The 23,795-nt window shown below is 54.6% G+C and overlaps 8 protein-coding genes across 8 annotated transcripts; 3 read left to right on the top strand and 5 right to left on the bottom strand.

Moving 5' to 3' along the window:
• Window positions 1–56: 56 nt before the first annotated feature.
• LMH87_002838 (uncharacterized protein) lies at window positions 57–681 on the bottom strand (the record flags this gene model as incomplete). Its single annotated transcript, XM_056194358.1, has 2 exons — window positions 57–493; window positions 558–681. 2 exons carry the CDS (start codon window positions 679–681, stop codon window positions 57–59), a joined length of 561 nt encoding a protein of 186 aa, XP_056051304.1.
• A 928-nt stretch (window positions 682–1,609) lies between these two features.
• LMH87_002837 (uncharacterized protein) lies at window positions 1,610–4,569 on the bottom strand (the record flags this gene model as incomplete). Its single annotated transcript, XM_056194357.1, has 5 exons — window positions 1,610–2,874; window positions 2,931–2,963; window positions 3,030–3,411; window positions 3,487–4,121; window positions 4,272–4,569. 5 exons carry the CDS (start codon window positions 4,567–4,569, stop codon window positions 1,610–1,612), a joined length of 2,613 nt encoding a protein of 870 aa, XP_056051303.1.
• A 1,567-nt stretch (window positions 4,570–6,136) lies between these two features.
• Window positions 6,137–7,366, top strand: LMH87_002836 (uncharacterized protein; the record flags this gene model as incomplete). Its single annotated transcript, XM_056194356.1, has 1 exon — window positions 6,137–7,366. The coding sequence occupies one exon, from the start codon at window positions 6,137–6,139 to the stop codon at window positions 7,364–7,366; it is 1,230 nt and encodes a 409-aa protein (XP_056051302.1).
• A 1,273-nt stretch (window positions 7,367–8,639) lies between these two features.
• LMH87_002835 (uncharacterized protein) lies at window positions 8,640–10,125 on the bottom strand (the record flags this gene model as incomplete). Its single annotated transcript, XM_056194355.1, has 4 exons — window positions 8,640–9,208; window positions 9,270–9,508; window positions 9,557–9,581; window positions 9,693–10,125. 4 exons carry the CDS (start codon window positions 10,123–10,125, stop codon window positions 8,640–8,642), a joined length of 1,266 nt encoding a protein of 421 aa, XP_056051301.1.
• Window positions 10,126–14,261: 4,136 nt separating this feature from the next.
• On the top strand, window positions 14,262–15,869 carry LMH87_002834 (uncharacterized protein; the record flags this gene model as incomplete). The annotated part of the gene is made up of 7 exons (XM_056194354.1): window positions 14,262–14,299; window positions 14,354–14,419; window positions 14,487–14,527; window positions 14,612–14,640; window positions 14,697–14,756; window positions 15,727–15,782; window positions 15,839–15,869. 7 exons carry the CDS (start codon window positions 14,262–14,264, stop codon window positions 15,867–15,869), a joined length of 321 nt encoding a protein of 106 aa, XP_056051300.1.
• A 524-nt stretch (window positions 15,870–16,393) lies between these two features.
• On the top strand, window positions 16,394–17,832 carry LMH87_002833 (uncharacterized protein; the record flags this gene model as incomplete). The annotated part of the gene is made up of 3 exons (XM_056194353.1): window positions 16,394–16,587; window positions 16,663–17,641; window positions 17,701–17,832. The coding sequence occupies 3 exons, from the start codon at window positions 16,394–16,396 to the stop codon at window positions 17,830–17,832; spliced, it is 1,305 nt and encodes a 434-aa protein (XP_056051299.1).
• Window positions 17,833–18,254: 422 nt separating this feature from the next.
• Window positions 18,255–19,839, bottom strand: LMH87_002832 (uncharacterized protein; the record flags this gene model as incomplete). The annotated part of the gene is made up of 3 exons (XM_056194351.1): window positions 18,255–19,490; window positions 19,550–19,627; window positions 19,687–19,839. 3 exons carry the CDS (start codon window positions 19,837–19,839, stop codon window positions 18,255–18,257), a joined length of 1,467 nt encoding a protein of 488 aa, XP_056051298.1.
• An 806-nt stretch (window positions 19,840–20,645) lies between these two features.
• On the bottom strand, window positions 20,646–21,746 carry LMH87_002831 (uncharacterized protein; the record flags this gene model as incomplete). Its single annotated transcript, XM_056194350.1, has 1 exon — window positions 20,646–21,746. One exon carries the CDS (start codon window positions 21,744–21,746, stop codon window positions 20,646–20,648), a length of 1,101 nt encoding a protein of 366 aa, XP_056051297.1.
• Between the last annotated feature and the right edge of the window lie 2,049 nt (window positions 21,747–23,795).

Genomic DNA, 23,795 nt, shown 5'->3' with positions numbered 1-23,795 from the left:
GTTCAGCAAGAGGTATAAGCGCAGCGGGTTCATATCATGTGTCCCGTTTTTCCAAATTAATTGCTTGTAAAATAGTTTGCCGCCAACATCGCGCCCAGACCAGCCTCCTTCTCCCACTCATCCAAGCCAAACCGTATCCTCGTCCAGTTTCCCATGTTCCCATCCGCATCCGGTGCCCACCGCGCGGCGTCAAATCCGTCCGGCTGCTCGTACAGATAAAACCCATATCGATGCGGCGTGCTCCCCGGCGGCGGATTCGGCGACAGGTACCTCGCGATGCACCCAACCGACCCCTCCTCCATCCCGAGTGTGACAAAGTCGCCCTCCTGTGCAGAGGAAGAGCTGATAGGGACGAGGTTGGCCTGGACCCAGTGCAGAACAGGGCCGAAAAAGGGCCACGACGGATAGGGCGCGTCAAAGTCCATGCTGACGATAATGTACCGCGCAGAGGGGTTGGGAACAGGGAAGCTGATTTCGGGAAGGGCCCTGGCTTCTATTCGACAGGCATGAGTATAATTGTGTCGATGAAATGGCAGAGAGGGATGGGGGCTACGTACCGCCGCGAGGAATGTAGAAGCCAGGCGGCTCAATCTTCTTGTCGCCAATGACCACGCCGAGCACTTTGCTCCTGTCTGTGGCGATGGCGGCCATGATTGCCTGAGCGTTCTCGTTGGACGGCATTGTCTGCGCGTTGTGTACCTGAACCAACTTGGATTGCGGCACCAAGACAGAGAGGGAGAGACTTGAAAGAAAGTGTCGTAGTCAATCGCCCACCCCGCGGCTGCTGTGGAGTGCCCGTTAGTGCTGGAATCCGCATCATCGGGCTACATGCCATCAACCATGCTCGTCGACCAGCTCATCCATGCATCACTTCGTCACAGACGTGTGTAACATCACGTTGGACATGAGAATATGCCCTTGTCAATGCGTTCATTCCGGCTGTCTAGACTATACACATCCCCATAGCATCTCTCATGCCAAACAGCCATCATGCCCCTATACGTATGACCAATCTTTCCATTGCCGTTGCGAATTCGTCTCCCTTTCCGTTCCCATAAACAATGACATTTTTATTCTTCCCTTCCTTTCGTATTGCTATTGCAGCGCAAGTGAAAACAAAAATACCGACCGCATCACCGCCTGGAAGCAAACAGCCGAGGCCGTCCATGGCAACCACAACCAACCCTGGTGTATCCCTAGCTCTTTGTTAAAAACACTTCGCCAGTGCTCGTCGTTGGGTTTGCGTCATGTCCTCCTCCGGTGAGTTTTGGGAATAAAAAAACGAGCAAAATCAAAAAAGATAGAAAAACTAGTCCATAGAAACAATCGTACACGTTATGCATAGTTGAACAGTCGAGACAATCCATCCGTCTCGCATTTCCGTCCCAATTCCCCTGGTCATCATGGCTTCTGGTGACAAACAAAATACATTTCGCTGCGGGTCAAATCGTCCCGCAGTCTTCGGCACCTGCGATTGCATTCAACAGCGCCGTGGCGAGTCTAGCGCAAGCGCTTGCATTCTTCGCTCCTCTCGCATCTCAATGTCACGGAAGCTCATGCCTCCACGACGATGGCGGCCGCGCCGTTTCTCATCACGGTGTCTACCCCACTAATGGTAGTTGCCTCCCCAGCCGCCGCGCTGCTGCTGCTGCTGACCAGCACCGTAGTAGCCACCGCTGCCAAAACCTTGGTTGCCGTAAGAGCCATAGGGGGTGTTACCGTGCTGGTTAGCTCCAGCGCCGGTATTGCCCATTCCGTAGGCGCCGCTACCGTGGCCGCCATGGCCCTGCAGGTGGCTCGGGTAGCCGCCGTATCCACCGCCCATCTGCGAGGTCTGGGGAGGAGGCAGGCCGCTGGCCTGTCCGCCAGGGCCAGTGTTAGTGGCCGACCCGGGACGGGCACCCCCAATAGAGGGAGAGGGTCCAGAGGCTTTGCCGTCGCCAAAAGGCTTCAGGTCGTCAGCACCCGAGGCACCAGCGCCAGGCTGGGCTTGGCTGTTGAAACCCTGCGTCTGCGACTGGAAGGCGGAGCCACCTCGGGAAAAGCTGTCGTGGGAGCCGCCAAACCCGGTGGCACCGAGGCCAGGCTGAGAGCCAGTCTGGCTAGCAGAACCGCGGCCGTAGTCACCCAGGCCAGAGCTGGCGGCGTTGTCGCGGTGAGCGTTGGATGGTGCAAAGTTACCGGGCGAGCTGGCGTGTTCATAAGGCGCGTTGGGAGACATGCCGTATGGCTGGCCGTACATGCCACCCTTTCCGTAAGGACCAAAGTTACCTTGGCCGTATCCAGAGTAGTATTGTTGGTAGTACGGGTAGTAAGGATGGTTGTAGCCGGGGTACTGTTGTCCATGGCCCTGAGGTTGGGAGCCGGGCGCGCCAGCCTGTCCCTGCTGACCGGGTTGAGCCTGCTGGCCCTGAGGAATCTGCTGCTGGGCCTGGCTGGCAGGGTTAGGGGTAGAGTGGCCACTGTTTTGGCTGTCAGCGGTGACGCCAAAACGGGGCTGGCCGTGTGACGATCCGCTCTGAGGATACTGGCTCAAGCTATCGGTCTGGGCAGCGTTGTAGCCACCCAGGGGTCGCTGCTGAGCGTCATGCTGGCCGTGAGGAGCCTGCTGCTGCTGTTGGCTGTACTGCTGAGCATAGTAGTTATTATAGGCGTTGCGCTCCTGCTGGTTGGCGGTGTAGTAGTTGGAATAATCGGGGGCAGAGCTAAAGGCGCCTTGGGAGGGGGTTTGGGTCGTGGTAGTAGAGGAGAAGCTGTCGAAGGGCGGTTGGGAAACGGCCGTAGCTTGCTGGCCGAATGGGTCGATGGGCTTCTGGGCAGATGGATCCTGGGCGTAACGGCCGTACTGCTGGCCAGGGATGACAGGTTGGGCGGCTAAACAAATGATTAGCTTTGTGTTTTGCGGCGTGGTTGCTGGTAGATGAACTTACGATGAGTAGGAATCTGTGCGGTAGGTCCAGTACCTGATGCAGTGTTAGCCATGCTCTGAAAAGCAGCTTTCGAGCGCAGCTGCTTTGGGAGCAACATACCAGGAGCAGCGGCCTTGGGGAAGGATTCGGGTGCCGCAGAGGGTTGGGCTACAGGAGGAGGGAGGGAAGTGCGAGGCTGGGCAACAGGAGAGTCGGCAGGAGGTTGACCGCGAGTCTCGGCGTCCTCGCGTTCACCATCGACATCCTCGTCACCATCACCGAGGTTGAAGGCGCCAAACTGAACAGCAGCGCGATCGACTTCACGGTTGCCAGGCATGCGGACAGCCTCTTCTTGGTCGAGAACACGGCGCTGGAAGCCGGGGGGTCGGGCAGTTCTGTCAGTGGTAGCCTTGAGGGCAGAGGCGGCGTAACCACTGATGGGCACTCTCTGGTGCTGGCGCTGGGCGGCGGAGAGGGGAGTGGCGGTGGAACTAATATCGCTCTGTCGTGGATCCCAAGAGTCAGCGGCAGTGCTTGCGGCGGTGCCAGTCGCGGCTGGCTGGGAGTCGTCAATAACCTGTTCAAGATTTATCTCTGTGAGATCGTCCTTGGAGGGCGGCAGCGCAGGCTCGTCAATGACCAGATCAGCAGTCGCGGCAACGGGAGTCGTCTCCTCGTCGGCCTTGGGCTTTTCTTCAGTAGCAAGAGCGGGTGCAGGGACAGTTTCGGGGGCATCAGCGGGCTCAGCAGAGTCGGCAGAGCTGGCCTGGGCCTGGTCATGCACAGGAGCGGGCTTGGGGGGGACGGTCGACTGACGGAGCATACTGGCCCATGTCTTGGCGAGATTGGCGGGCTTGCTGGCGGACTGCTCAGAGGCAGGCTTAGTGTCAACGGGCTCAGCCTTGGCTTTGGTCTCGGTCCAAGCAGAGGACTCCTCAGTAGGGACAGACAGCTGCTGGTTCTCCTTGTTGCGCGAGGCACCGTTGATGGGAGGCTGGGCGGTACGACCACGAGGAGCACCACCGCGACCACCTCTCTCTGTGGCTCGGCCTCGTCCTCGACCTCCTTCGGACACGGCGCGGCCGCCGCGAGCAGCGCGGGGCGCGGCAGTCGTCTGTTCGGTAGTGGTAGTCGCGGCAGGAGCAGCATCCTTGGCCTTCGTGCGAGCAGGCTTCTTGGCCTTGGAGACTTCACCCCATTGAGAAATGGTACCTACAGAGCGGGAAAGACAGGGTCAGCTGTGTCACGGGAGAATAATAAAAAATTTGCAGCAACAAGGCAAAAGCGGCAAGGTATTGGTGGTGCGCTGTTGATGTTGCGCGCCCGTTCCAGGCTGACTGGAAGAAAAAATAGCAAGCCTACCTTCAGCAATGCGCGTCACAGCTTCGGATTGATCACCGTTTGTCTCTTGGAGAGCAAAAAGAACGTCGGCCTCGGACCAGTCTGGGAACATCTCGCGGATGACAGAAGTCTTATCTCCGTACAGCTTTCGAAGCTCGCCCAGGTCGCCGTCGTCGTCAAAGGCGGCAGGGGAGTCGCTGTGATCAGGCTTGTCGGCACCATTGGGTCTGCGACCTCCACGACCAGCGAAGCCGCCACGACCGCCGCGGCCAGAACCTCTGCCGCGCGAAGCGGACGACCGTGATGTGACCTCGGACATGTTGGGCGTTGAGGGTGAGAATTGTTGTGATGGAGGACAGAGAGAGCCGGAGCTGGAGAATGGAGTTGGGGAGTGGCTGGTTGTGTGAAGGGCAGCGGCCGGTCAGGTGGCCTCTGCAAGCAAACGAGGACAGGCAGAGGTGCGTAAACAAATGACGACCAGCTACCAAGTCCGAATCGACGGTGGGTGAGATGGAGGAGGTATCGACAGGAGCGACAACGATGGGGGGTTGCGGTTGTGGTTGATGAGAGGAGGATAAATCGAAGTGGAGGAAGCGAGGAGGGTTTTCGCCAAGGTACTGGCAGAGTGAGCGAGCAGAAGGCTGTGAAGGTTTGCACGCCTATTTAGTACTTAGCGGCCGGTGACGCCCCCCCTTCCTCTTCCCTGGGCCCTGGGATCTGGCACCAGTACTGCTAAAACCAAGCAGGCACACAGCAAGCAGCGGTGGATCTTGCAGCATGTGGAGGCCTGGAGGGACCTCACAGCGCCCCCGATGCCTGAACCAGAGCTCTCTACGGATTACCTATAGTGGGCTTAGCGCCTGCACAGCGCCGAGGCCACTGAATCTCGCATGCTAACAGGTACCTAACTTACTTTAGGTACCTAGGTAAGCTGCCCTGTGTCCTCGTGTGCCCGTGTACGAGCTTGTACGCTGAAATAATTCATGCTGTACGATTGCATCGTGCACCGAATTATTTACTGCAGTGTGCCCGTGCTCGTTTCCTGAAATATTGCCAACTCAGACCCTGCTCACTGATCACCGCTGGCTGCTCAGGGCATTCACTGCCTCGATGCCTGACCGCACCTACCCGCCCGCGGTAGCCTTGACCTCCTCGCTGCCCAGGGCAACGTGCCCACGCAAGTACCAGTACCTCCCTGCTGCCCACTCGACAGGTTTTTTTTTTTTTCATCTCAAATACCAATTGGCTATGTCTGCTGTGTAATAAGCTGGCGCAAAGCAGTCCAACAAAAGAAATAAATTCCAATGCGTCAGTGGGCTCCATCGGGTGCTACCTGCACGCAGTGGCTCGTTCTGCCCGGGCACACGAGCAATTGCATGCAACTTTATAGGGGCTTGCAGTATCCGTACCTAGCGAGCACGCATCGTCGTCAAACAACCGCTTCGCCAGATTTCGCCTAGACGCAGCACTTGCTCTCCTTCTGAGGGCAATCGTCCCAGGTAGGGCAGGTTACACCCGAATCTTGTACCTCTACATAGTCTCCCTGAGCGCAAAGTACCGCCGACTGATGTCTTGGTACCTGGTCCTTTGTCCCTGCAGCCAGCTGAGCTATTCTTGGTTAGCTCCATTTTTGCTTTTTGCCAACAGCGTCCGCCAAACAGAGCTCTCCACCGCCAAGTCACGTGCTGTACTTGTTATCGATAGCGGACCAGACGATCGACGACGTGAGTCTAGGCTTAGATGGGCTGACTTGACGTCGATGCTCTTCATCAACCACTCTTCATCGCCTCACTTTGTACAAGGACGACTGTAGTGTTACAACCGGGCTGCCGATAGGCGGTGCCGTGAAACATCATCATTGGCAAATTTCCAAGGTTCCCGTCATCATGTTCTCCACGAAACCGGCCAACTCCATCCGAAAGCTGTTTGCTGGCTACCATGAACCCGTGGGCCTGTCGGCGCAGCAATCACAAAAGCTGCTCGACGGTCTAAAGTCGTCATTTCGTTTGCAACTCGAGCAGGAATATGGCCAGACGGCTCTCACCAAACACTCGAAAAACACTTCCAAAACGACCACCAGCAACCACCACTCCTCCTCTTCCCATGGCGCCGTGCGACACTCGGCCGCCAGCCGACATCTTCGGTCTATCCTCGCCAACCCGCTCTTCTCATACAACAAAAATAGCCTCACTGCTGCAGCCAGCATCCCCTCCCCGCTGTCGGTCCCCAAGCGCGACCCCATGGACGATTTCGACCACGCCGTCGCCAAGGGCCTGATGACGCTCAACGCCGCCACGGGCTGCATCATGACCAAGCAGAAGCAGATTGACGCGCGGGAGCTCGACACGGGCCCCGCGTCGGCGTCAGCCACGGCGCTACGCGTGGTGCGCTGGCTACGGTCCACGGGCGCGGAGAATGATCTGGCGTTTCTCGAGCACAAAGCCTTTGTGAAAGCGCTGGCGCCATTCCTCGTCGCGGAAAACATGGAGGAAATTGCCTGGCAGTGGATCCACCAGACGATGCAGCGCAGCAGCGACGACATGAGCGAAGCTATCCGTCTGCGCCGAGCATCATTTCTGCTGGCGCAGCTCGTGCATATCAAGAGCCAGCCGCAGCACGGCAACCTCGACGGCGCCATCACCACGATCCTACGCGCCGAACAGGTCCTCGCCAAGGATCCGCTGCTCGCCAGGTTGCTCGTTCTGCCGTGGCGCTCTGTCTCGTGGCTGTCCACCGTGGAATCATATAGCCACCTCGCCCCGTCCGAGAGGCTCTTTGACGCGCATCTCGACACGGCGAGCCGCCTAAAACAGCCGCTCTCTGTCGAGACGGCCCACCTACATCTTTACCACCCGACGCATCCGGACCACACCCCTGCGATGCAGTTCTTTCGCGACACGGAGCACCTGCGCCGGCTTGTCCGCGGCATCACCAAGGAGCAGTTTGCCCACGCCAAGCAGACGAGCCTTGGCGTCGTGCCCTGGGTCGCGTACCTAGGCTACGACACCGTCAACCATCTGACGACGTCAGGTCTCAGCCAGGAGGCGCAGGCACTCACGCAAATATTAAAGGATGAGCTGGCTGGTCTATTTACGCCACAGGCCCAGCCTAGTTGAGCTGCTGCTTTCCTTGCATTCCTTTTTCTCATGATACCCCTCCCATATATTATTACCGGGCAAAATGAAAGGCCCGGCCCTCACTGTACCATAGAACCATATATGACGATTATTTAGCATAGGCACAGGACAAAATACCAATTATGATGAAGCACACCACTAATTTTTTTTCAAAACACCATTCTGAGCTGTCATAATAGCCAGGACTCCACTAGCAGTCTTGTGTCTGGCGTGAATTCGCCCACTCTGCCAGATACATCATAGCAAGCAGGAATATGGGCCGCAGTCGAATTTACCATCAATGCTCGTTTTGAGATTAAGAAATTGTCTTTTGTCCTTAACTCATTAGCGTAATCAGATATGAACCTGCGCCATTATGCCTCTGGTATAGGGTAGCGCTTTGAGTAGCTATTTCTGGAGTGAAAGAAGTTGTGAAAGACACCAGATTTGAATCTTTTGTCCGAACTGGCTGTTTGAGATATGAGGATGATCAAGTTTTCCATCGTTTGATTGGAAACGCCCTGTCTTGTATGTCGGGTTTGCCAAGCCGGTCAGTGTAAAAACGCAGCACACGGATATCCCAGGCCGTTTCCCGAGCAAACTCTACAATACAATTAAAACAATAATAAAGATAATCGTATTCATCATCACTCAAATGATTCGTCGCGTGTCGCTTCAGCAAAAGAGTGGCGCGCCAGGTAAAAGTAGAAAAAAAAAAATTGCATCATTGTATGCAGTCGTCCAAGTCCCCCAACGAGCGTGGACAACAACGCGCCGTTTCCCTATGCCGTCTCATCCAAGAAGACCAATAAACAAAACAAGCGGGCATTCAACACTCGTCACTGTGGATATATTTTGTCGTCTCCCAGGTATCTTCGTCCCATATTATCCCAACGTCGCGCCGATGTAAAGGCGAAAAAGATCAATGCGCCTGCCCCGTGGTTTTACCCTTTCTAGTAAAATAGAAAATCTAGAGGCCCGAATATTGAAGAAAAAAAAAGCATGCAAAACATCGCAACATTTTTTTAAAAGCCTGAAGAAGTCATAACACAAGGTTATTTCCTCTCGCGGAGGCCAGTGCTCTCACGCTCTTTGGCTTCCAAAATGTTGACATGACGTAGCAGTCGTTAAAAAATTCCCCTGAACGGGGGAAGCGTGTTTCTTCCTTCGGCGTTTTCTGTATATAGCATATAGCATCAAGGGCTTTTGGACGTGGTCTGTTTGTGTTTCGTGTACTCTTCCCGTCTATCCACTTGCAGGGTACGCAAGACACTCACATGGGCGGACCACTGACGTTTGGCATGCCCCAGGACTCGAAACTCGCGGTCTGCTGCTGCTGGGGTTGTGGTTGATGGAGCACCTGCTGCTGTTGTGCCTGCCAGTTGCTGCTGGGGTCGCCAGCTTGGCTAGGCAGATGGTGTAGTCCCGGGGCCTGGCTTATCGGCGACGAAAACGGGTTTCCTACATTCAGTCCTCCCCGGCTGTACGGCGGCGCATTGCTCGGAACAGGGACTAGTTGTGGCGGTGGGTGGCCCAAGAGCTCGCCGCTAAAGGACACAGATCTCGCTGGTATCGTCGGCGGCATTCCGCTGTCCCAGCTCCAGTCGCTCAGCTGCGCCGATCCAGGCGTTGCCGCCATCCATGTTGGCGCTGTCGTTGGCCCGGGGCCAAAAGGCGATATTTGTTCGGTAGGGCCGGATACGCTGCCATATGGACGCCAGCCATAGCCTATATCCATAGATCCAGGCATGGCGACTGGACGTGGCTCAGCGGACCCCCAAGCGAGGCTTGATTCGGAGGAGATGGTAAAGTTCTGGTCAGAGGGGATCGGTATACCTAGCCCTGGTTGGACATGATTAGTATGCTCATATTCTGGAGAGGCCTCAGTGCCGAGTTGACAAACCTTCGCCTGCAACGCTCGCATACCCGGCGGTGGGAGCAGCATGCCCGATGGCGTCTAGCATCGGCCCCGTCCCATACAGAGGCCCTGAAGGCATTGCAACGGGATGTCCAGGCCCAAGGGCAGGCGAGGAGGACTGCGAGTGTGCTGTCGAGCTACCGGTTCCTTGGCCGGTAGACTTGCCTTGGGGATCTCCACCGGATTGCTGGTCAACAGGAAAGAAGCTGCAGTCTTTCTTGAGTCTAATGCAATTGATACATCGGTTTTGCATTTCCGGAGATACTATGCACCGAATCTTCCGGCGTCGACAGTGACCTACAGCGTCGTCGCCTTGGTTAGTGATCATGTCCTGATCAAGGCTCTAGCGGCCAGGAGCTACGACGTCGTTGCCTAACGAGCCGAGTCGAAGAAAAAAACCAGACTTACTACACGCTATTGATGTTCTGTGGTATCCCAGCTTGTTGCGCTTCTTCTCTCCTGCAGTTGTCGCGCTGTCCGCCATGGTGTGCACTGCAGGTGTGGAATAGGATCGTTTGAGAATGGGGGCTGGCTGTCCGTGCTTTGCAGTCATGCCGAATGATGGAGATTTGTTTAGATCGAAAGAGGGTTTGATCTGTCGGAATTTTTTCTGTACAGAATGCCCCGCGACGGAGGCTGCGTCCAACCCGCGACTCCCGTTAGGCGGCAGCTGATGTTGAGGCTTGTGCTGGAGGCTGTCGCGACCGCTGTATGTCTTGCTGCTAATGCTGCAGCTATATGGTGCCAGAAGACGGCTGTTGCCGGGCACGGGTGCTCGATTGTCCGCCTTCTCCCACGACTGTGCTGTAGAATGGAGAGGCAAGGAGCAAATAGCCGCCATGAAGATTCCGCGGGCCGGCGCCTATCACACTTGAGTAGTCCGGAGATGCAGCGCGGTACCAGTCTATCTCTTGCCCAGTGTATCAAGAAGAAAAAGAAGAAGGCTGCAGAGGGGAATTGTGGAGGCAGAATCTTGTTCCACGAAGCCGGTACAAGAGTGATGAAAAACAAAGATAGACAAAAAGATGTCCACGGTCTGAAAATGCGAGTTTGGCTTTCGCCACAGGCACTGCCCCAGGATGGGAGAGAAGAGTACGGGAGGAGGGGAGGGAAGAAGAATAATTAGGCAGCTGCCTGGCCTGGTTGTCAACAATACCAGACGTTCGAGAAGCGTTATTCGTTCGCGAATGTGGCGCAAATGGTACAGCACATGGTCGCACTCGGCAGCCTTGTCCGTTCGAGGTACTCAGAGGGAAAGGAATGTGAAATTATCGAGATTAGGCCCAAGTAGCCCACACGCGCAATCCAGCTCCAGCCGAGTTTAAAGTTTCGCGCTGTCTTGGGCGGAAATAATCAGAGCAAGCAGCCAAGGAGCCAGCGCAGGGGTCGTATTGATCTGACCGATATTTCCTTGTCAATAATAGAGGAGCCAATCAAGATGAGTAGACTAGAAAAGGCATGAATGACGCTCGTGAGGGTGGCAAGTTGGATGCGAATGCCTCTTTGACCAATATGAATGTCAGCAGCTGTTCGTTGAGCCCCTGCTCGTTTACATCCTTGGCTTCACTCGCAGCCTGGCAATGCCTAGTGCCACACCTACTGCTAGTTTGTTCTACTGGAGTAGGGGGAATTGCACCAGACGGCCGTGTCTGATCATCTATTCCTCCATGTCTTGCTGGGGCTGCCCACCACACCAGGCCAACCTGACAAAGGGCAAGCCCTTTCCAGCTGATGTGGTCTCAATGGATTCTTTGCGACAAGGTGTGCGACGTTTGGCGCTACGCCCGCCCCCGGTGTCGATATTAAAAAAAGGCGTGGTGGTCTCGTACAATTCGCTGGCGCGCGCCACAAGATGGGTTGTTAGCTCTGCCCCCTCCCCTTCATATTTATGGCCGCTTAATTAATGTCTTTACTCTCTCCTCTCTGTGGAGCTTGGAATGGAGCTGGATGATAACGGAGCCTGAAGACGAGATGGGGTATTTGGGGGGAGGGAGATATTTTGGGCAAGTGTGTTTTATTTTTTACACGATTCAGTCAGCCGAATCATGGTGGCGATACCCTGGCCAACGCAGCTGAGCTGAGGATCAGATGTGGCGTCTTCAACCGGTGACAGGAGGCGGGGAATTACCTTGGTCCGTAGCTCGACGAGCAGAATAAAGGAGAACAAGAAGAAACTGACTAGAAAAGAGGCAGAACAGGCAAAAAGGACAGCTCTCTTCAGAACAAAGAGCGGCACATGTGAACGACTCTTGACGGTTACGTTGCATACACAGATGATCGGGGCTTTCACCATGCAGAGACTGGGCCCCGATTTCCCGGCCCCATTGTCGAAGACGGTTAACTTGGCGCCGCCAGCTGGCGCACAAGGCATGAGACAGGGGTTCCAGACAATTGAATACTTGCAGGCAGTTAAGCAGGCTACTTTGATCATGAGGCCAGCGAAAAGCATCGCATATCGTGCCAACTGTGAGATTTACCCCCCCTTTCTTCGTACTTTTGTCTACAACGAATGTGTACTTTTGGCTGAGCCTTGCAGGGGTCGAACAGGATGGTGTGCGCCCGACCAGCTAATGTTCCAGGAGTTCGGTTCTTGGGACGGAGGATCTCTCTGGGCCGATTTAGCCTGCAAGACTTGTCCTCCTGGCCGCTCCGCCGCCACTGGGGGTGGGCATCTCCTTCAGCTAGCTTGGACCGACATCCATCGGGGGACGGAGGAAAGGATTGATTTGTCGTCGCCTTGCAGGACTGGATGACGAAAAGTTCGAACTTCCAAACATACCCCTGCAACGAAACGGCGCCAACTATGTGATTCTAGGAAGGATATCCGGTGCCCTAACACGTTAGCTGCATTCGAGTCCCATGCTACTCACAAAGCTGACGAGCAAGACGAGATGAGATGCAGGGCCCAGGTTGGGCCAGGACTTGCACTTGTTTTTGTCCCCGAGTCCTTGAGGATAAGCCTATACCTAAATAAGTACCAAAGCGAGAGACGGCCAGCTCAGAAAAGAAGACATGGCAAGAACAAGACATGCTCCCTTGGCTCACTCGAATTGATAACTCCCTGCTGGCTTTTGTTGCTCGCTCCCTCGACCGCGTTGGGCGCCCACCCACCAATCTAATAATGGGATGGAGGGCGGGGCAGGGACAAGAACGCGACATTATTAGCTCCAGGGATCGACTTGGAGCATCTAGACCACTTTGGCTGCTAGTGTAGAGTTCTCGGTTCCACTATACAAAAGTGCGTGCACGCAGAAGATGGTGTTAGTAAGGTTCTGTCGGGCAGTTTACATCCTTTGTGAGCCTATCGGGAGCTAATGCGGTCGATCCACCGTGGTAGGACTGGGACGACTCGACCATGCTTTCCTGAAAAGCCCGGATGAGTGAGCCCTCGTCCTCGCACAGACGAGTCCCTGCCTGTCCTGCTCTCGCTCGCTCTTAGGCCTGTTCTCTGTGGACCAGCTCGCGTGGGACGAAACAGGACGCGCTAATACCGCGGGTTTTACGCGGATGCTCCCTCCCGCAGTTGCCCAGTTGGTGGGCGGGTGGAGTGTGCTGTAAGCTGTTATTCTCTTGCCCGCCCGAAAGAATCGTGAGAAGGAGTCGACTTCAAAATCTCGTGTGTTTATTCCATCAAGTCAGCCCACAATCATGGCCATGTCTCACTCAACCCCGGAGCCTTTCCGCGAACAAGGGTAGTTGCCCTCTTGGCGGAAGCCACGGCGCGTCGATTTCATGGTCATAGATGACCCAGCTGTACATTACGCATTGCTTTTTCTCCGACACATAGTCGTATTCCTGACACACTTAACAAATCACCTACAGCTCAGCAGTATGCATGGCCAGCTTGGTCGGCCTAGCTCCTGCCAACACAGCTGCACGTCGAGCTCCATAGCGCTGCGGTTGGCATCCTTCTTTCTTTAGCCTTGGTTGGAGCTGTTCCCGAGACTATAAACGCTAGTTCAGCAAGTCATTGCTATGTAGAAAGTAATGTGAGTGCCTCGAGACTCCTTCGCTTGGTAGCCTCAACATGCGGAATTCCGTGTCTCAGAAGAATGAGGGGAGGGAGTGGGGGGAGACCTATTGCTCGGCCTCGACTGGCGTTGTGAAGGGCACAAGGGCTGGCCAGCCGAGATGAACATTCTTAGCCAGTTCACGGCAGCCTCGCCTACGATGTCTCGGCGACTTCGAATGCCCTCGCTCACATCTTCGAGGATTGCACAAATCGGTATTCGCATACAATGCGCGCGCATTCACTCCACTGGGTGTTTTGCAGTTGTTCCCCGCCAGCGGCTCGTTATCTGGATCGCAGCATTGGCCCATCTAGCAAGCGGTCTTATGCTAGGGTGCAGGGGAGCATCCGCGGCCCACCAAGTCTGCAGCACAAAGAAGGCTTAATGAGCTACGTGGTAACTGTGGTGGTTGCTCGACTGCGATGTCCGGAGATGTCGACGTCGAGCAAGAATTTCGCCGAATCCTTCCGTATAGACAAGAGGAGATTGCCCTGCTAACCATGACGACGTTTGATGCAGGTAGCCGTCCATGCTACCGTCTGTGCCAGCAAAAGACGGGATCAAAGACACAGCGTTTGTGGAAACGTCTCGCCTGGCCCGAGACATCGAGGCCGCGAGGAGACGTTGTCGAGCGGCTGAGCGAACAGAGAGTTGGCCGAACACAACGAACAGAGTCATTGAAAGGCGATAAATAGACAGGGGCCTGTGTCCGCATGGGCGGAACATGTTGTCCGGTGCGGAGACAAGATGCTTGCAATCACCGGATTTCGAGATCTTTGACGGGACATAACTATCAAGGGCTCGCAAAAACGGAAGAACGCCCAAAACTTCTGAGCCACACTGTTCTCGCGACAGCAGTGCAGTGTATAGCTAGCAGCATGCGCCTGTACACAGCCCCACGGCAGGCTTCGGGAGCACGATATCCGGGCATCGACCGGAGCCAAATTTCCCATATTGTAAGCAATTGATGCAAGCCACGCGCTGGAGGGTGGACGACTCAATCGGGTGTGTTGCCACGGAATCAAACACACGAAATTGAGTTAACTGAACTTCTATCAGTTTCATCGCCGGGGCGGTCTGTGGGCATGCCGGTAGCCAAGTTGGCAACATGGTCGTCAGCCAATCGTAAACTAGACCGAGCAATCGAACCATTGACCGAATTTCCAGTAATTTTACTTTTTCCGCAAAACAGACTGAACCCAAGCCATCTACGGTCTTATTGGCGAGAGTCGCGTAAATTCATTTTGCTTCTTTCAGTCCTCGAGCCCCGCCATTAATAAAACAACGGACTGCTTCATTGCTGGAACTTTTGAGAAGCCCGACAATCCTTTTCCGAGATCCCAGAGGTGAACTCTCACAACTTCTTTGCTTTGCTCGAGATTATTTACACAACAAGGCGAAGAATTCGACAGGCGTCTATTTCGCCGCGCGGCACCAGTTTGCACCGTTTTTCGAATACCAAGTAGGCCGTCGGTGTCACTATTCATGGTTGGCGGTCGCAGCATTCCTAAGAAGCCTGCATGGTTGTCAATGCGAATCTCCGTTGAAGGTTGTGGTGTAGTCATTTGCCAAGCTCTGATCCTGCCATACGAGATGGCCAATCGCGCAGGCGCAGAAAGGAGATTTCGGAGGATGGCAAGTTGCAAGGGTAGATTCAGGTAACAGATCATCGTCCGTAAACCTTGTCAAGCTGATCAAGGACGTGCGCTGTTCCCCGCTCACTGGCGTAACTCCATGTAGCCGGGGCGGTTGTATCGTTTCGCACCAAAAGCTGCTAGTCATTATTCGTTTCTGACCGAATCAGATCGTGGCCCCTGATGCTGCTATTTTCCATTGTTGGACTCGGGGTTTCTTTTTTCGTCTTATTCCCGTCTTGGTCTAGATCCAGCGATGTTGTGGCCCTTTTTTCATTGCCGCATTCCTACGGCGAGGTAGGGGCGTCAGACACCTAATGATGAACCCCGAATGCTCACGTCGTTGTTACATTTGCGGCTCGCACGCCGCTGCACCTGGCGCGAGTCAGCCTTTTTTGGCCGAAATAGAGATGATTATCGGGCTCTTAATGCCTATTTTTGGAACAGGAAAGAAAAACAAAATGGGACATTTCGGTCGAGCAGCATCCGGAGACCTCTTCGCTATCGTCAGGTCATAGATCATGCACACTTCCAAGGTATCTGAGACAAGGTAGTCAGCCCTTCAGACGCAATGTGGAGTCTGCATAGTTTTCCCTTGCCGAGCGCGATTGTAAAATGAGGCTTTTCCCGTGCATACTCAGTACTCCAACGCGCGATTCCACATACCATTGGTGGTTTGGCTTCACGTCTGGCTTACGCTCCTGATGTAGCCGCATGACCTGTGCACCACTACGAGTTTATTGGCACCAGACGCGCCCGTGCCCCTCGATCGAGTGCCTGATTTTGCTGTCTCATAAGAATGCTGTCAAGAAGCATGTCTCAAAAACAGGCAGTCATCTGACGCCTGCTGTGAGGTGCGCAGATCGTTGTGCGCGATTCAGACAGCCTCGGGTTGACACGTCCCCTGCAGGTTTCCCCGCGTTAGGCTGCCGAGTTTCTGAGACTTGACTTTTTTGATGCTAGACAGCGGCATTTGCGAGGGGGAATTGCCCTAGAAGCATAGCCCAGTTCTATTTGCGCAAAGGCGCAGAAACCAACAAGTTCCACACTCGAATGGAATGTCTATAGCTAGATTCTTGGGCTAGAGAAAACACGTTGCATCGATGCCGAAATTGATCTTAGACTTTGTAGCAGACCTTGATCCAAGCCTTTACTTTGCGACAGCTTTATCTGTAGATAGTAGAGCAATCGTCAGCAGCATCGGCAAGCACATGAATCAAGACTGCAGACGACACCGAGAAGCTAACAACGACGAAATGATTATGATACCTCACATTCACGTTTCAATGCTTTGAAGTTTGCAGACCTCGGCGTGCTGACACTGTGTACACTGTGCTCCCACGCCGTTTTGCAGTGGACCCCACAGTGCGCCACGACCCCGCGCCACTGAAGACAATGGCGCCGTTGGACGAAATACTAATCCATCAACGAGGACTGAAGGCTGGACCCTTTCCTCGTGCCTGCAATGAGCGATCTTCAGAGGGCCTGGGCCAAGGCGAAGCTAGGGATCGCGCATGATGCATTTGACGAGGCTGAGGAGGAATACGCGGCTGATGCGCCAGACGACGATTCATCATCGGCATCGTCCGCGTCTTCGGTATCCTCAACAGGCACCATTGTGCCAACCGCAAACCAACGACTCTTTGCGCGACCAAACGGGTAAGATCATAATTCAAACCGACAAGCATGACTGGCGAGCTTTTTTTTTTTTTTTTTGCTGATGCAGCTTTCCAGAGTTTCCAGGGGCCGGACATTGGAGCAGATCCCATGGACGACATATTTTGAGAGAGAATTGTACATGGAGTCGGAGGACCACTCGGTCAAATTTCACGCCTATCTCAGCTCACCAGTTGAAAAAGGACCTCTGTTTGTAATGCACCATGGAGCTGGGTCATCGGGGCTGTCGTTTGCATTGGTTGGTTCCGAGATTCGCAAGAGGATGCCCAACGCTGGCATCTTCGCCGTGGACTGTCGCGGGCATGGCTCAACCACCACCACAAACGAGGGCGACGTGGACCTGAAGCTGCAGACGCTCTCTTTAGATCTTTTGTTCATGATTGAGGCGGTCCAGAAGCAGATGAACTGGGCCTCGCTGCCGCCCCTCGTCCTCGTAGGACACTCTCTCGGCGGCGCCGTCGTGACCGACCTAGCCAGCACGAAGAAGCTCGGGCCGTCACTGCTCGCGTACGCCGTGCTCGACGTCGTCGAGGGGTCCGCCATCGACGCCCTGCAGAGCATGCAGACCTACCTCTCCACGCGGCCCAGCGGCTTCACGAGCGTCGAGTCGGGCATCGACTGGCACATTCGCACGCGGACGGTGCGCAACTCGACGTCGGCGCGCGCCTCGGTCCCCGCGCTGCTGCAGAGGGACGACATGCCGGGCCTCGAGCGGCCGTGGCGGTGGCGGACCAACCTCGCGGCCACGCAGCCCTTTTGGGAGGACTGGTTCGTCGGGCTGAGCAAAAAGTTCCTGGGCGCGCCGGGCGGCAAGCTGCTGCTGCTCGCGGGGACGGACCGCCTGGACACGGAGCTCACGATTGGCCAGATGCAGGGCAAGTACAATCTGCAGGTGTTTCCCGAGGCGGGCCACTTTATCCACGAGGACATGCCGGAGCAGACGGCCGTCAGCCTGGTGGACTTTTACAAACGCAACGACCGGAGCCAGCTGGTGCTGCCGCCCAAGGTGTCTGATTTGCTGAGGCAGGGAAAAAAGGTATAGATGGGCGGACTGTTTTGCTTTTATAGGCGCATGGATTAACACATAGACTGTAGAACCGGATAAAAAGAGCTACGTTTCATATCCTTGGCTGTAACTGTAGCTTTCAGTTGCCGATGCCAAAGGCACCGGTAAAGAGGGACGGCCTTGGATGGCAGCCATGTGCATTGACCAAATTCTGGAGTTAGTCAGAACCTGCATAAACCGAATGATTCCACTTGAGCAAAGACGGTTGCTGGTTTGTATTGTGGACCTGGGTTTTGGTTCTTCATAGGCTTGTTGTTCGAGAACCTCAAATCACACATCCTTGGCGGTTTTGGGCAACACCTCATAGCCATGTACAGAGCCGATGAAGACGAAATTGATGAATGTAGAGCTATTACCATTCATGTATCGTAAAAAGCTACTAGCTGGCTTATCATCAAATTTTACTCTGTGCAAGCTATTGCAGCTAGCTTTTATACTAAAAAGAAAAGACCTCGTGGCACATTCCACTCCTAGCAATTACAATATGCCTGCATCCGTAAAATCAATTTCCCCATCCAAGACGCCGTGATAATGTGTGTAATTAATTCAATTTGGCCGATAATAAGCCATGCAGCTTTAGACTTTAGTGCGCCGAGGTATGATTGTTGCGGCCAAGTGTGCTTGGTGTGTCGGTGCTCGCTCTCTCGCCCCGGTTGAGCATGCGCTGGCTCTCATCATGATCCTCGTCGTCGCTGAGACCTTCGAGCTCGAATTCTTCAGCGTCGCGGAGACGGCCTTCCTCATGGGCAGCACTACCATTGAGGCGAATGTGGCCGTTGCTATATTTGGCGCCCTCATCGTCGGCCGAGAGGCGATCGTAGAGATGAATAAGCATGTTTGCAAACAGGAAAGTCATAAAGGCCAGGGAGTAGAGAATGAGCGTGTACGAAACGCCGTCCATGCCAGACGCGGCGACGAGGTTCATCTGCTCCTCGGTGGCACCCATAAAGAGGAAACCGGCAGCGTACATGAGAAAGACGGGAATGTATTGGAAGCTGTTCCACGTGCGGCCGCTCTCGTGCAGCGACTGTTTGTCCTTGAGGATAAAGGCGATTTCAATGACACGAGTCACACCAACAGCCATCAGCGTCTTGCCAAACATGGCGTGCGTCATGGCGCTGACCATGAGCTCCTGAGGATGCGCAGACATGGCCCAGCCGGTGATGAAGATGACAAAGGCGGGAATAAAGTTGCGCTTGGGGTTTCCGTCGCGGTCGCGGCTGAGCCAGATACCGGCCAAGCCAGCGCACCACCAGACGACTCCCATGGTGGTGTGCTGCCAGTCGTTCTTGACCCAGGCGGTGCCCCAGCGGTGCTCGGTGAAGGTGTTGATGCAGCCCCAGACGGCAATAACGGAGCTGTCGAAGAACTCCTGCGAGCGACCGGTGCGGCGGACCCAAACTTGTCCTGCGAGAAGAATAATGGTGAGGAGAATACCGTAGGCGATGAAGGCGCCGCCCATGATGAAGTGGGCAGCGCACTGGCCCAGGTGATCGCCCTGGCAGAAGCCGAGCGTCGTGATGCCACCAAATACCATCTGGACCCAGGCGAGCAGAGGCATGGCCTTGCCAATGACGGAGTGGAATGGGCGAATCAGAAGACGGATGCGGCCGTTGATGCCGCGCTCCCAGTGGCCCTTGAGGTACAGACCGAGCACAATCTGGGCGATGAGGAGTAGCTGGAGGATGTTGGCGAAGAAGGAGTGGACGTTGTTGCCGATGTATTGGCGGCCGCCGTGTGCGTGTCCGAGGAAGAATCCGAGGAGAGCCAGAGAGGAACCAACAACCTGGGTCGGGACGTGCCATCGCGATTTGGCCATCTGGGGAAGGGTTAGGCGAGGACATGACAGGGATCGATATCGGGAAGGGATCAACTTACACCGAGAACCATGCCGATCGGGAAAATGACGCCGTAGGCAAGCATCTGGACAAAGATGTGCAGCCATGTAATGTTGTCCTGCCGGAGTGTCAGCTAGTTATCCCCCACGTGTGGTGTCCCGACTGGTAGGTGCGCACAAGAGGCTCTTTGGTGACCGTCTCGCCTTCTGGGATCGCAGACTCGCCCCCATGGTGGTCGTGAGCCCGAGCAGCGCCAAACAAGGCAGCAGCAAGAAGTAGAGATGCCGCCGACGCCCGGCCAGCGGCGTTGTGCATTCGTCCGATGGCCATCGTTGCGTGTGCCAGATCCGGGGTTGTGTTTCGACTTGGGACGAGCAGTGGCGCGTGTACGTGTCTGTGTCGAGAGCAGACGGCAGCGCCGGAGACGACGGGTAGGCGTGGTAGTGGGAGCCAAGGGACTGAGAGACGATGCACAGCCGGTCTTTCGCAACTCAATTGTTTTCGTCGTAAGCAGAGGTTCAAAAGAAAGAGACGACGCGATGGTGCTTGAACGACGAAAGGGGGCGTCAAAAGTCGCGGAAGGCCGGATCTAAAGTGCTAGCCAGCTGTCACTACGGATAATCAGGGCCAAATTAGGTACCTGTTGATTGGCCCCCGCCACTAACACCAGTGGGCCGCAGCGACCGTACCTTAGCAAGTGGGTGACAAAAAAAAGATGCCGCTCAAAGTAGTGGAAGCAGTGGCTCATTATTTCTTTTACCTATTATTTCCTTATTTCGCTATTTTCTATTCTTCTTCCAATTTCTCTTACGGCTTTTTATTTACGTGGTTCTTCTTGTCTCCTTTAATTTCTTTCTTCTACGTGGCTAGCAGCCGCCGGCGTCTTTTTTTGCCACCCCCCTCCGTAGTTCTTGGCATTACAGGGGCCATCATCACTGGAATCAACACAGGTCAAGTTAACTAGGTACCTATCATAGGTACAAATGTTAGGACATGTTCTTTCAGCTTTTGAACACTTTGGTACATTTTTATTGCTTCTTGTTCATATTATTTTCTTATTTCTATCTCTGTTTTTTCAACAACTCATGAGTAGTCAAGTTCTGGCCACTCGCTCCATCACTCCCTTCCATTTCTACCTATTGGCCCGCAAACCAGTCTCGCCATGCCTCCGTTCCCCAGCCCAGAGCCAACATTCCCCTCTTCCAATTCTCTTCCTTCTTTCCCATCACCAGCTCGACAATTTCGCACCCCAGTCCCTTGACCGGACGCATCAGCTGCTTGCCACCCCGTCCCACGGACAGGTTAATCGCAAACTGCACCACCGCTTGCTCGACAAACGCCTCCTCCACCTGCCCTGCTGCTTCGAGATAGCTCCCCAGAAACGCCTCCAGCATGCCAAAGTCCTCGGGCTCGACGACTGACGCGCGCGCCGACTCGCGGTGGAAATGACAGAGCAGCCAAGCCTCGGCCGCCATGGCGCCAACGTCCAGTGCCCCGGTGCCGAGGCCCACGCCCTCCCAGTCAATCACGGCGAGCAAGTCTTGTGCCGCGTCGTCCTTTTCGTGAGGTGGTCCGACGAGGACGTTCCCCGGCCAAAAGTCGCCGTGCACGACGCAGCGGCTGCTACGCTGGATGGCCGCCGCGGCAAACGGCTCAAGCAGCGCGACAAAGGCCGCCTTTTCGACCGGCGTGCCCCCGGCCGGCAGACCAGCGCTCAGCAGGTCGATTCTCTGGTCCATTCCCTGGCGATCTCGCGTCTCGTCGGCATAAAAGGTTGCCTTGTCAATTGCGTTGCAGTGATGTAATGAGGCGAGCCACAGGCCGAGCCGTCGTCCAGTGTCCACACGCTGAGCCGGCGTCAAAGACGGGAATGCCGTGTGCAGGTCTTTTGTGGCTGCGCCGCAATCGCTCAATATGAGGTTGTAATTGTCCGCATCGTATGCAATCGCGCTCGGAACCTCCACGTTTGCTTCTCGGGCTGCAGCGCTAGACAGCAGCGCCTTTGAGATGGATGATAGCGCTGCGTGCTCATATTTCACGCGCTTCATATCCATGGCCCAGTTCTCGTCGTGTATCGCGTGCGGCTCTGCGTGCTTGAGAATAACGCTTGAGCCGTCTGCCCGCGTCAGACGATACACATAATTGCTGACCCCTCCTTCTAGAGGAGCTGCTGAAGTATACTCTGGGTTGCAGGCTAGGTAGCCTGCAATCCAGGCTTCGGCAGCTTCAGACTCCATTCTATTGTTTCGTGAAATCAAGCTGTGACAGTGAACGTTGTTGTTTCCCGTCGAACTTGACCTTTTCCAACCGCTGTTGGGCTTTGCTTATCCATGGCACTGGCCTGGTCCATATAGGTCGGCGCCGGGCCTAGTGCCCTCAACTAGCGGGTGTATAAACCGCAGAGCATTTTGTGAGTGAGTCACGAACAATTCTCTCGGTAAGCCCTAAATAGCACCCTGGCGTTGTTCCCCAACTTCTTTAGCTGGTGTCAGTCGCAGTTTAGGGTAGCTAAAGGACCATTCTGCCGTGGTTAATGTCATCGTATATCCCCCGCAATTGCGTCCCTACATGAACATTGACCTAAATAAGACTCTGAAAAGGGTTGGCTATTGAGGACGGGAGAGTACCAAAGAGGCTCTTCTCTAGTGTGTTGCGGCAAACAGGGGTTTCTTCTCAGCACCCCTTTGGCATGTTGCCCACATCATTTAACACAGCGGGCACAATTGTGAAGCATCATCAGCATTCTTTTTCACATGGCCATGTGGTTTGGCTCCTTTTGCTTGTTCTTTTTGGCTCTATCATTATAATAACACAAACTTGGCTAGCCAAATGACTCAACACATCTAACAGCCATAGTCTCACCACTGCACCTGTTCATTTGTAAATCTTTCTGCAATAGTCCCTTCCCCAAACCAGCTGGTACGGTGCGAGCTTCACCTGAGAAATAACTTACCTCCGTAGCTCGTCCTACAAGTACTTTCAGGCGGTCACACCTCAAACTGGATACCGGCTATAGGGAGGGGGAGAGTCAACCGAGCTGCGGCGGCGCACTCCTACGCCCTGATGATGCGGCATGCGAGCGCGAGACGGCGCAACCACCGTCGTATGAGCGTGGAATGGCGCATCTGGCGACGTCTGAGCACGGGCTGGTGCAGCCGGACGCGGGCCGGCCTCGAGGTTGCTGCAGTCTTGGAGAATCTGCGACTCGTAAGCCCGCCGACTTTGAATCAGCGATTCTTCCCGGCGCGCTGAGTATGGCACGCGTACCCATCCCTTAATGAAGCACCAAACCAAGACGAAAAACAGAAGTCCCGCGGCAATCAATGAAAAGAGGCCGAATTGGGACGCAGCATCGCCCGGCCACGAACGTTTTACGAGGTGCAAGTCTCCCTCCGTGGGTGGACTATGCGTACTTCCGTCGCCAGGCACGACGGTGCGGGGCTGGGAGATGTTAGTAGAGATGAGCGTCATGGTAGCAGCGTTAGGAGTGCTGGTAGTCGGAGTTAGGAGTGTTGGTGGTACTGGTAGTGTTGGTGACGATGATCGTGACGCTGGAGATGCTGATAGATGTCCAGGAGGCGGGGCAGGCTGTAATTTATATAAAGAGAACAACGCAAGCGATATCCAATTTTTTTGAAATAGACTGAAAGACGGCATTTCTTTGTCAATTGGCTAAGTAAACTGCTTCTTTGACATGCCTAGTTTCGTGTATCTGCGTCTTTGACCGTTCTGCAAAGAAGTCTGTCTTTATACAAAGGTTTCGAAAGCAAGACCGCATGTGTAAGTGTAAGACTGCTGTTTAGTAGTAGTTATAAACTTTTTTTTAGTACCAGAAAAGCGAACTACAAGAGCGAATGGGCTTTTTTCGCCGCGGTAAAACCATTGCAGGATTGGCGAAACTGGGCAAGAGTATTGGCAGAAATATTATTTGGAAGATTGCATAGGGTCTGGATCTTAAGTTGCTTCATAAGCAGAGAAAGAGGGCCGGAAAAGATGAGATGGTGAACAGAAAAATCATTGTTCATTTTGTAGGGGAAACAGGATTGTAGTTCTTAAATACTGGTTCATGCAGAGCTCACAGCACCAGCCGCGACGGCCCGCTCTGCTGCTCAACTCTATGCAAACGCCAAACCTTTGTAAAATAGAGTCGCACTGATGAATATTATCGTCCCTGTTAATTGTACAGGCTTGTGAACAATCGTCGGAGGTCTAGCGATGTAGATTGGACACTCACCGCCGCAGCATTACGTTGAATAGATAGCTTCGCGCACAACAGTTTCACGTGG

The sequence above is a fragment of the Akanthomyces muscarius genome, chromosome 3, assembly GCF_028009165.1.
Source record: "Akanthomyces muscarius strain Ve6 chromosome 3, whole genome shotgun sequence".
Taxonomy (NCBI): domain Eukaryota; kingdom Fungi; phylum Ascomycota; class Sordariomycetes; order Hypocreales; family Cordycipitaceae; genus Akanthomyces; species Akanthomyces muscarius.
Note: the sequence above shows the minus strand (reverse complement) of the source record. Positions and strands in the feature narration are given on the sequence as shown.